This window comes from Egretta garzetta, unplaced genomic scaffold, assembly GCF_000687185.1.
Source record: "Egretta garzetta isolate BGI_Z169 unplaced genomic scaffold, ASM68718v1 scaffold34, whole genome shotgun sequence".
In the NCBI taxonomy this organism is placed as follows: Eukaryota; Metazoa; Chordata; class Aves; order Pelecaniformes; family Ardeidae; genus Egretta; species Egretta garzetta.
The window spans coordinates 947,311-959,406 of record NW_009259586.1 but is presented as its reverse complement, the minus strand read 5'-3'; the positions used below and the strand labels follow the sequence as shown (position 1 = coordinate 959,406).

Genomic DNA, 12,096 nt, shown 5'->3' with positions numbered 1-12,096 from the left:
AATCTGGTGTTTACCATCTGACTGTATTTTATTCAGGAATCAGTCAAGAATGATTTGTTTAACGAAACCCAGTCAGGCTTTCACTACAGAGGGACAATGTCTACGAAGTACGGCATTTGTAGTCGGTGTTGAGATGGTTTACGGTACAGATTGTGTTTTGCTGCCTTTCTGCAAAAGAGCACTGCTCGCTGCAAAACCAGAGGGCACAGCACTGTATGGCTCCTTTCACAGTACAGCTCCTGAAATCAGCCTCAAATTTTATACATCTCATTGTCAATGGATGGCAAAGATGTACCCTGCCTCTATTTCTGATATATTAGTAACACCAAGACTGGTAATGCCAGAGCATAAATGTGCTCCGTGCACGCTCTGTAACCTAAAATCTGTTGATGGTTTTGAAAAGCTGGACAAAATTACTTAGTCAATTTAATTTAAATTGAAGGCAGATCTTTAGTGTGAGATTTGCTCATTTTACTTCTTCCAGTTGTTTAGGATCTCCATGTGTTATTGGTCCAACAAAGGTCTTAAAAATCAAAATCTGAATGGTAGGACTTTTTGCTGATACACTCCCATAAAATTCATCCCCACCAGCAAATTTTTCTTATGAGGGTTGGAGCTGTGCTTGCAACACGTATTTTAGGGTTAAGGATTTGGCCCGAGGGCAGATCATAGAATACAAAGGCTGCATAGTTTTCAATTACACAAAACGTGTAAAGCTGAACTTCATGCAGAGACATTTGTTGCAAGCCCACATATTTTCTGCTCTTACATGGATGACTAGAAGTGTGTATTTAGCCACATGGGTTATTAAATGCAACTCAGTTAATGGCATTTTCCTCCCTTCCAGAGGTCTCCCACACCATACTATTTCTTAGTGGCATTTAGTTCTGTCTTTCCATCATCCCAAACACCCTCGAACAAGCATGTGTAGAGATCTCCACCGGCAGCACACGTTGAGGGGGACTCAAGTAAAGCTTCCTTCACGTTGCATCACAGTGCTGCGTGTGAAGTGGGGGTTTGGTAACCTAACAAAAAATCCTTGTTCATCCTATTTGGATGTTTATTGTGGAACTTATTAGCAGACATTTACATAGCTTTAGCCACTTTTTTACAGGTTTTAGCAGGAATTTCCAACCTTCACTGAGCTCTTAGCTGATGCACGGTAGAGATCCACAGAAATAATTTGCATCTTTGTTGTTTGCTGCTTTTGGCCAAACCTAAAATCTCTTCAGTTAATTCCAGTCACGTGTAGAAGAGAATAAGTTTTAATTTGGGTTCTCTTGCCAGAATTGCTTTGGTGTGCTACCCCTGCTTAGCACACTGCCTAAGCTAAACGGGAATGTAGAAAATTCAGCCTTTTTTCAGCAAAGCCAAAAAATACTTGATTCCTGTTGACACAATTTCAAAATGATTGAATGTACTCTTTTCCTTGTAAAGGCTTCCTGATTTTGTGTCTAACCCTGTTGCATTTCAGTAAAAGGATCCCTTGGGTAATAGCAATCAATTAAAAATCTGACAAGCTACAACCATTGTCATTCACTCTAAAGCCTGAGTGCTTTTTCCAGAGGTCAGAATTTACTAAGATTAAAGTGAAAGATCTGCTGGAAGCACCAGTTCTCTGTAAGGGCTTTTTACCTGCATAGGTTGAATTTATTTGGTGAACACAGTGATAACAAGAATAAGAACCACCTATCGCTGCAGATCTGCAGCAAGATTATCTTAACTTTTTAGAAAGGCTTGCCTTAGGATGGGGAAATGGGAAAATTTGGGCTGGGCGAGTAAAAAAATAACAAAAATCCAGGTCTTAATTTTGGGGAGGAGGCCAAAGGAGAGGGGCAGCAGTCATGCTTCGAGACAGACTCTTGCTCAGTGCGTGTCTCCATCTCTCTGCCCGCAGCCCCCTGCTTGCCGTCTGCTTTGCTGCCTCCTGCGGAGTCCCGGGAATCGCCCTGCTGACGCTGGGAGTAAACCCTCTCACCGGGGCCCTGGGAGCCTTCAACATTTTCTTGTACACGTGTTGCTACACACCCATGAAGCGAATGAGCATTGCCAACACGTGGGTGGGAGCCGTCGTCGGTGCCATTCCCCCCGTCATGGGCTGGACTGCAGCTACTGGTAGTCTTGATGCTGGTGAGTATAAACCCCTTGCATCTGGGTGAGCGGTTGTCAGCAATGCCTTTGGGATAGCTAAAAAGACCCACTCAAAAAGTAGTGAACCTTGTTTTTTATGCTTGTTGACCTGATACTGCTTTGAAAGCAGATATATTCTGCTGTTAGTGATGCCAAACTCTGTTACAGTGTGGTACCATAAGGACTGAAGAAGTAGATGTGATTGTATCATTCTCCTTATGGGGGCATTTCAGGGGCAAACACAAGCTAGTAAAAGACTGTCCTATTGAATATGTGTTTAGGCCATCTTAAAAAAAAAAATCTAGAAGGAAAATATAGAGTCTTTGGAGTTCACATGGAAGAAAAAGTTATGTAATTTCAGGATTAAAACCATACCCAGTAAGATCTGACTGACAAGTCAGGAGCTTTCAGCTGGAAAATTCCCAGATGTGTTTATTACTGTCTTTCCACAAGCCAGAAAATGTCCTAGGAAGATTAATTTATTGGTGTATTTCTTAATTGCCCACTTCTAAACTGTAAGTTATAAATGTTCCTCCCCCCGCCCCTTGAAAAGCAAACGAAGATTTCTATTTTAGTAACTGTGAACCGTTTTTACATCCCTCATAAAACACTGATCTCTTCAGCAGCTCAACTCTGACACAATTAGGGCTTGTTTTTCCTGCCAGCTAGAAACTTAAGAATCCAAGTGGCTCCACATAGTTATATTCTGAAGAAACTCATGAAGGTCAATTTAACAGGTCTGTTAAGAATTTTTTTAGTGCACACTCATCCCACAGTGTGGCATATTTAAGGCTTCAATAATAAGTTCAACAACAAGGCTTTTAGCCAGAAGTTATCAGAATCTGTGCAAAATCCATAGCAGGCCGCTCTTCATTGATTCTATGAACTCCCTATAAAAACCAGTCTGAATTGTCTGTGTGTATGCATGTTCTGATACAGATCTAATCCAGAGCTAGGATGAAGGGTTTCGTGGTTTCTTTTTTTTTTTAATTGTGTGTGCTATTTCTGTACAAACATGTACTTCTCTGGAATTTTTTTTATATTTAGACCTAAAATTATATGTATGTGTATGTGTAGTGTCTCATGCTAAGGAGTGTGTAGCAGACATCATTAAAAGCTCTTTATTTCTAAAGAGAAGAGAAAGAATTAAAAACACAAAATGTGTTCTGGCTGCACTTGCTTAGGCCTTGGATCTTACATCAATTAGAGATTTCTGCGTTGGTTTTAGCATCTCTTTGTAGAGTTGATGCTAGAACGTGACTCTCATGTGCCTGTGCTTCACCTGCAAAGTCCAGCCTGGAGGAGCTGGGGGAACGAGCTTGCCTCAGAGGCTGTCACGATTCACATTTTCAGCCCTGGTTTTAAAATGACAGCTAAGCTGCTGCACTTAAAGCCCAGCACATTAAGGTAAAGTGGCACCAATTTGCATTATCTTTTAATTTGTCATGTTACAACTTGCTCTTTGAGACCTATTTGGCAAAGAGCTAAGCTGTCCCTGTGCGACGGGCAGGGCAGGCAGGCAGCAGAGAGCAGCATCTTCGTCCCAAGTAAGCTCTTCCTCTCTAATTTGCAACGGAGATGTGGTTACAAGGCCCTCTGCCAGCTCTGCTGTGGAGGAGATCGGCTCTGGCAATGAGGCCATCAGCAGAAGATGATAACTTAAAACCACCTGAGCAGACTTTGCCAGAACACGATGATCTGCACTGGTGCGTAACCTGATGTTGTTTGTTCTGGGTAGCTAAAACTTCCCACAGTCACCTCCCAGTCTGTGTCAGTGAGGCCATTTCATTTAATAGAAAAAGAAATACTATTGTGCTGATACAGGTCTTTGTAATGAAGCACACCTGGGGAGAGTGCTGAAAATGGTGACCTGAATGTAATATTTTCGTGCATTTCAGTATTTAAAAGAAAAACCCTAAATTTTCAAAAGAAAAGAGATAAATAGCAGGAAAGGACTGCATTGAAAACTACCATTTTCAGTGTTAAGCATTCTGCTGTTGCAGAGAAGAGAGTTCGGCATCTGGCAGCATCAGACCCATGTGGAGTACAAGCGTGCATCCCTGTGTGTACGTACATGACGTGCAGTCCTGCATCCCTTCTCTGACCAGCCTAGCCACACTTGTTGAACTCATTAATAATGTGTAATTAGCTTGGAGACTTAACCTACTTGTAGGTAGAGGTGTGAAAATACATTTGCACCTCGTTTTTTAAAAAAAAAAAAGATCATTTCACTCAATAACAAAGAGGAATGTGAAGGAAGGGAGTTAGAAAACTAATGAGGAGGAAGGTTCTCACCCCTTAGCTGGTGGGTTTTTGAATTTACATTTTCCTGTGAATTTTCTCTCCTTGTAATCTCACAGCAGCCACATTGTTATACATGTTGCTGGTTGTGGGGAAAACAATATTTAAGAGTAGCCCTTTCATTAGCATTTGAGGGGGGTAGCTGAGCACTACACCGTACTGTGTGGTACCCTGGGACAGCTGTGTCCGTGCTCTTCAGTAATGCTGGGAGGGCAGTAACATCCCTGGCGTGGTTCATAGCTGGTGCTGCCAGACTTTGAGGGAGTTGGAGATGATTTCTGGTTTCCGATTCCAGAGATAATAACAAAGTGGCTCAGATTGGAGCAGCCTCGTTTTAATTTGTCCTCATTTTGCCTATAGCTTTCTTATTTCAAAGGTTAATACCTTGACCGCTTCTCGCAGAAGAAATAAATATCACATATTTGCAGATAAGAATCTGGGACCCTTATGATGCAAACACTTGCTGGTATTTCATACACTACACATCCTTTGCAGATCTTATGGTGATTCCCAGTGATGCTTGCTTCCATTTCTGCCCTGATAGGTAACTTGAATTATATGCTCTTAAACGTGATTGAACATCCTGCCCACAGCCCTAGATTTTGTGCCAACGTACTTTAGGGAAAACCTCACATTTCAAAAGTGAAAGATAAGGTTATCTCTGGGAAGATGTGGAATTCTTTGTTGTGGGTTTGGGGGGTTTTGTGGGGTTTTTTTAATGGCAGCTGTTTGAAACTGATGAAAGATGGGGAATGTTAACATTTCCTCGCTGGGGGAGCAGGTGAGATGGTCAAAGGTGTGCGATAAATGTAATCTATCACGTGGATATCACTACCGCGTATCTGGTGTATTTATGCAGAACTGAACTGCCAGCCCGTGACTTGCAGTAACACATTTGCTTCCTTGAAAGCAGATTTCATTGCTCCTTTGTGGTATGATTTATTTCCAAAGAGCTTTGTTTTTCTAGTAAATCTAGATGCCCTCAAACTGTTTCTCCTGATTTTGCAAAGGAAGGACTAGCAGGAAAAATCATGAAAATCACTTACAGCCTGAAGTGATGGCATAAAGACGGGAAAAAGAGGCAGAGCTCGGCAGAGTGTCCTGCTCTGTGCTGGATCCTCCTCCCGTGCCGGATCCACACGCAGGATTGCTCCTGGCTGTGCCACGCTGCTGTTGAGCCTGTGTACAGATGTCTTTAGGAAGAAACAGAGCTATTTGTTTTGGCATGCGAGAGACACAAGGTATGCATGCTTTAAATTACTCCTGTGTTGCTGGTCTTTCCTCCAGACTAATGCTGCAGCTTGCTTGTTAGAAATGTTTGCCGTCCATCTAAACTTGTTATTCCTACTTAGCAGGAAAACGGAATTTGGAGTAAACATTTCCGAGTGCCGCAGCCCATATTTTGCCTTATACATTTTGCTCTTCTTCCATTGACCTGTGCTCGTGTGCTGAAGGCTCAATCCCAGCCAGCAAGTGGTATCAGTGTCTTCGAGTGGAGCAATTCAGTGCCACGGCGTTCGTAGAAACCACCCAGTTAGATGGAAGTGACAAGCAGGGGTCCTCAACATAATGTGCTTATCAGTTAAGGGGATTTATTCTGAGTAGGTGGCGGTGGCGTAGCAGATAACAGCCTGACAGTATAGCAGACATTACAGACCCACGGTGGCCTGGAGCCATAGGTATTACTGCACCAAAGAATGTTTATCTCAAGAGACTATTTAGTTTATCTCAGATGCTCCACTTCTGGTCTCGCTTTCCTGAAAGACATCTTGTACTGATTTTCATTCATTTTCCGAAATTTAAATAATTCCTGGGGCTATGGAATTTATAGACTGAGTATCAATTGTAATCATGTGGAGGCTGATTTTTAAATTGCCTTTACTTTGTAATTCAAATTGTGTTGTATGGTAGACATTAATTATGTCAGCCAACATCTATTTACAAATGGGGATTTAAAACCGGGCAGTTCTTATCAGCTAGTGACATTTGGCAGATGGATGGTTTCAGTAACAAAAAAAAGAGAATAGGGGAGAGGGGGGGCTGCGCCCAACCTGTCACTGGCTGGAGTCTCTCATACCTTCCCTGGTGGAGCACTTGTCTGCCAGGAGGAGGGAGAGCAAAGCAACAGCTTAATTGCATGCAAAATAAGCTCGGAGATCTTTGTGTCCCTTCCAGTTAAGCACTTTTGAGCTTTCAAAGCCCCTTGATGTGTAAGCAGGTCTGGGAGCCAGCCGGGAGCAGGGCAGCTCCGCCATCCTGCCGCAGGACCAGAAGAGACTCTGGCCATAAAGCCCCTCTAGTAAACTCAGCTTTTCGAGATTTCACTTCTCAGATGAAAGACAGCAGAATTTGTGGTCTGTTCCAGAGGAAACGGAGATATTCATGTCACTGACATATGAGAATTGGAAGCTAGGGGCCCAGGAGTGTGCTTTGTGGGGGTAAAAACTGTAAAAACCAAGGCAGAGGGACAATACTAGCAAGCAGCTGGTCTGAATTTAGGACAAAAGCCAGTGGGCTATATTTTTTTCTCCCCTTTCCATCTTCACAAGAGACAAAAGAAATGGCAGTTCCACCGCTGGGGCACCTGGGGGACTGACCCCACGAATTCACAGGCAGTGTGCCCTTACCTGGTTCTCTGCCCCACATGTGGCTGTTGGGGCACCTGGAGGAGATGGGGCTGTGCAGCAGCCCCCGTGCCCCGGGTGTGTGACACAACACCCGCAGGAGAAGCACGACAGGGGGGTCCGCAGGAGGGACTCCCACCCTCGGGCCACGTGGGAGCCCCGGAGGGAGCCTGTAAGAGGCGGCTGATGAGGAGCCCCTGCATGGCTGTGCAGGTTTGCAATCCTCTGCTGAGTCTGGTCCTTTGGCAAATACTTCCTAAACATATTTGCACATAACAAACAGTCTGTGCAAAGACCGTATTTTCATCTTACCTAACAGGCTCCCTTTCCTTATGGCATCTGCTGCTGGGGTTAGCTAAGATGAATTATGTACAGCGTTGTTTTCCTCAGCCTTGCCTGTATAATGAAAGGTGTTTCCCTGTGAGGCTTTCAGCTGTTGTGTGTCATACAAAAAGTGCACGTGCCTGTGTGTATCCACATGCACACAGCTTTCCTCTGCAGGCGAGCATACCTGAGGACGTCAGGTTTCCTCCTTTTAAAGGCAGTGGCCAAGAACACTCCATCGAGGTGAAAAACCCCACTGCCAACTTCATTTCCCATTCGTGGTGGACACTGAGGTTCGTCCTTTTGTTTTGCAGACGAGCCGTCCACACGGCCAACATCCCCTTCCCTTTATGTGCTGCAGCAGAGAAGTCTATCGCAGCCCCGAGACGTTCCTCTTCCACAAGCCTTTTGTGCTATCCTTCAGAAGAAACAGCTATTGAAACCCATGACCATGAAGCTTTTGAGTTTTCCAGTGTTTTCCTCCTCGCCCTTCGTTTACATGACCGTGTAACCTTGAAGGCGCACAATTCAGGCTGCGCACAATTCAGGCTGCGCACAGGGCTGTGCAGTGCCCACGCTGACAGCCAGGACCATTGTTTGTAGCCCAGAGACCTTGTGCAAAGCTTTAGAAGCGATACTTTTCCTTTTCTCCTTCTCAAGGCTGCTTAGTCGCTCACACAGCATCCGACACAAGCAGTAGCACCTGCTTTTGTTTTCCAGTGGAAGCAGAAGTGCCGGTTGTTGCCTTGCTACGGTGCTAATAGAGGAAACGCCGCAGTGGTAAAATAGAGGGGAATTGCATCAGTTTGGTTAAGGTTTGTGACGAGATAATTCCCAAATGTCTTTGTCTTTGAGAGGGCTTCATAATCACAAATTAAGGTGTAAATTTTGTAGAGCTTATCTCTTTTCTACTTCCAAAGACAATGGGAAAAACTAAACAGTAGGTAAGACTTTCCCTCCAGAGTGATTGTATCAGGGCAGTATCTTGAACACTTGTGATCCGAGGCCAGCTGATTTACCCTAATGCTCATTTTCCGTCACCAAAACAAGCTGAAGGAAAGGCAGTAGTTATTGCACTTTCCAACTCTCCTTCACAAACAGAAAATGCCACCGCTGGCTTAATAAGCCAATCCTTACGTATCAGGACACTGCAGCTGTGTTATGGATGTGACTCTCCTTTGCGGATAATCTCCGGCATCACGGCTCCCGGATAAAATATTTATTTGCTAAAGAACCCGTAAACATCGCGGCAAACACATTAGGGCACTTCGGCTGCGGGGCTTATGATTATTTCAGAACTTAAAAGAGATGATAGGCGGCCGCTGCCACTCCAAACCACTCTGGATGTTTGTACCACCCCCCCCCCAGATAACCCTTTGGGTGTTTAATATTACACTGAACCTGTAATGGGCAATGAGGCTTTGACAAGACCAAAATCTTTCTTTACCCCTATAATTGCTGCATAGTTAGAAATCTCCAGGGAAGACTACAGTGTTAAACTTGTGGTGGATGAGCACAAAAGAAAGGATAGAAAATAAAAGCTTTGGGGATGTATCCAGTACATTTCCTGTGAGCATAACATCCTGTAGAAATCATGCAGGACTGCAGTGAAGAGTTTTGGACTGGTTATGTTGAAATTCCTGTAGAAAAGGTGAAAATGTGTTCTGAGGCATCGCAGTTGCTCACAAGCAGGTGGATACAGCTGGACCAAGTCAAGTCTCTGAGCTCTAATCTACCTTGTCTGGATTAAAGAGGAGTAATTTGTTCAACATCTTTTGAGGGAGGAGAGCCAGTTGTGTGCTATCAAGTAAAACGGTGTGTGGTTGTTTCCTGACTCCGATCCCTTAAAAGGCTGAGCTTAGACTACCAAAGCCTTCCCCTCCCGACAGCAGCCAAACTCATACCAGTTTCCTAGAGACAAAAGGCTGGTGCTTTCCTCTAATAAGTGAGGGAGCTACCAACGTCTGGAAATAATTTTAAAATTCCTTCACATTATTCAAGGCAGAAGAATTACTAAAATTGTGCTTTAAGCAAAACAGCATTCTTAGGTTGCCAAGGCAGTAAACACCAGCTTTGGGAAATGCAGTAAGATTTCAACATCTGTTTTGGAGCTGATATTTTAACCATTCCATGTTTATTTTAATGCCTGGTTGGCCACTTCCCAGTCATACATATGCAGCACCAAAGCAAAGACAGAAGGAGCAAGTCCGCTCTTGAATTGATGCTACAGGTCAGCTCCTCCTTCCTTATTTTTTTTTGTTTTACTGATGAAGTAAATCAGTGTTTGTCCTGTCTAGTGCTTGAGAGCAATACCAGAAGTTTGCAGAACACTGTGTGGAGGGAAGCAGTGTGTGTTGTCTAAAGAACAATGAGAAGGATAAGAAGGAAGGGTAAGTTGTTTGTCTCCGGTGCGTTTTCAGGAACACGATGTGTGTATCTACAGCAGTCTCTGTAGATAACCTTGGACATGTTTGCCCCGACTTGTGCAGACTGGCCCAGGTTCATCTGCCTCCAGCTGGCCGTATTCCAGAGGCTGGTGCTCCCACCAACACATGCTGTGCTCCAGCCTGTGCCCTCATGTAGCTCAAGTCCCTTTCTGCCCTGGAAGAACTTGCCTTCAGAAATTTTTTTGAGAGTTTCAATTGAATCATCTCAAACTATTGTGCATTGTTTAAGGCAGAGAGCTGAAATAACTCAGCTGCAGGTGAAATCATCACTACTGCTCCATGTGCCAACTGTACAATGTATAAAGCAAGCTCTTTGATGATGAAAGGTATTGCCAGCATGAAAGAGGCATATTTCAAATTGCTGCCTAAGAGAGTGAGTGGCATCCTCAGCACGAGACAGTCAGGCAGGATCCAAACATTACCTCTGCCCTTTAGTGGGTGAGAAAATAGATTTGTTGTCCTCGGGTTGCTTTACGCAAATGAAACTGCTCGGAACAATGCTACCGGCATGATTTCTGTTGGCACTGTTAGCTCAGCCCCTCAATGTGCCCACTCCTTCTTGAGTAGATGAGGAATAAACTTGAACAGACGCTGTACCCTTCATAGGACAGGAGTAGTTTGGGGGACTTGGCACTAGGGAGTCCCTGGGTCACTGTGCTGGCGCAAGCCCAGGGTGGGCAGGACAAGAAGCTGTTGCTACCTGATTGCTCTGCTCTCTGCCTGTTAGCCAGTGGTCAGTGCAAACCCTGCAAGAGCTTACACCCTAAAAACCATCTTCCAGTTTCCTGCTCTTGGATGCTTCTCTTAGTAGAGATGCCAAGGGCTCAACAGGCTCAGGCGCTGACATTGCTCCCTTGCCTGAGATTTGGGCTATCCAGCAGATGAGGTCATCAGAAATTGCTTTAAAAGGAGTAAAGTGTGAAATTTTAATCAAAGTTTAGAGGTACCGCATGGCCCTCTTGACACTGCAAAGAGCATAACTTCAGAGGGGGATGCTTCTTGCTCTTGTAATTCTGAAAATTAGACTGTCAGCTACTGCGGTGTGCAAGCCCAGAGTCGCTGGCTGCTTTTGAAAGTCCCATCTCACAATTATTTCCAAGTCTTACCCAAATTTGTTAAACCTTAAACCATCCTACCAGGCAGTTTCCAAAGGACTGTGGAATTTAATGCCTTGTTTGTTTTAGGAAAAGTGCAATTTATAAAGCTTCAGTATTTCACTAGATAAAAATATATTTACAGAAAGAAAGAATCATTTTCCATCTTCTTCAATGCCAGCTGACATTTTGGCTTTATCTTAGATATTAAAATAAAATAAAAATCTCAGCTTGTTCTTGTTTATTAAAAAGAAGATATATTATTACTATTTAATACTTCTAAAAGAATTTAAGAAAAGAAATAACAGCTTAACCTTAAAAGTCACAATGAACGGAAAAATCTGTTCTTTATCCTTAACTCTGTGCACGCTGTAGGTCTGACCTGGTTCTCTGCAATCCTGTAACGGTTAGACTCATAGAATCATAGAATCGTTTGGGTTGGAAAAGCCCCTTAAGCTCACCAAGCCCAACCGTTCCCCTAACCCTGCCATCCCACCACTAAACCCTGGCCCTAAGCACCTCGCCTGCCCGGCTTTTAAATACCCCCAGGGATGGGGACTCGACCCCTTCACTGGGCAGCTCCTTCCAGGGCTCGACAGCCCTTTGGGGGAAGGAATTTTTTCCCAATGTCCAAGCTAAACCTGCCCTGGCACAACTTGAGGCCGTTTCCCCTCGTCCCATTGCCCCACCTTTTGGGATGATTTAAGCTCATACAAAGTGATTAAACAATAGGAACTCAACAACAAAACATTTTATACCTGTTTTGCACACAACAGTGAAAGGATACTGGAGTCCTGGGCCCTGTTTGCCTGCATAGGCTTCATTATTTATTTTTTTTTTCCACAATCCAACAGGACTCATCTGCCAAGTTATCAGGATTTGACGAGTGGCTGCTCGCAGCTCTCCCAGGTTCTTGCACTTGGAGAAGTGACGAATTTGGAAATGGTCATAAATGGCCTAAACTGGCAGGTGTTACAAATTTGGCCAAAAAGGTCAAAGAGTTTGGGATACCCATGAGCTGGGTACTTGTGGTCTTGCAATGTATAAGCACTTGTGGAAGAGCTGAGGGATGTAATATGCGTTTCTGCCGGTCTGCCTGCGCTCAGGTTTTCCCCGAGGAGCCGGGGCTGGGGCGTCGCTGGGTGCCGGCTGCCTCCCGCTGCCGCAGCAAGCGCC

General features: G+C 44.3%; 1 protein-coding gene across 1 annotated transcript in view; it reads left to right on the top strand.

The window, feature by feature from the left end:
• LOC104125291 (protoheme IX farnesyltransferase, mitochondrial) overlaps positions 1–12,096 on the top strand; it is a 113,515-nt gene that overhangs the window by 95,594 nt on the left and 5,825 nt on the right. Inside the window, exon 8 of the mRNA XM_009637730.2 lies at positions 1,898–2,130. Coding sequence (XP_009636025.1) covers positions 1,898–2,130 — 233 coding nt within the window. The remainder of the gene's footprint in view (positions 1–1,897; positions 2,131–12,096) is intronic.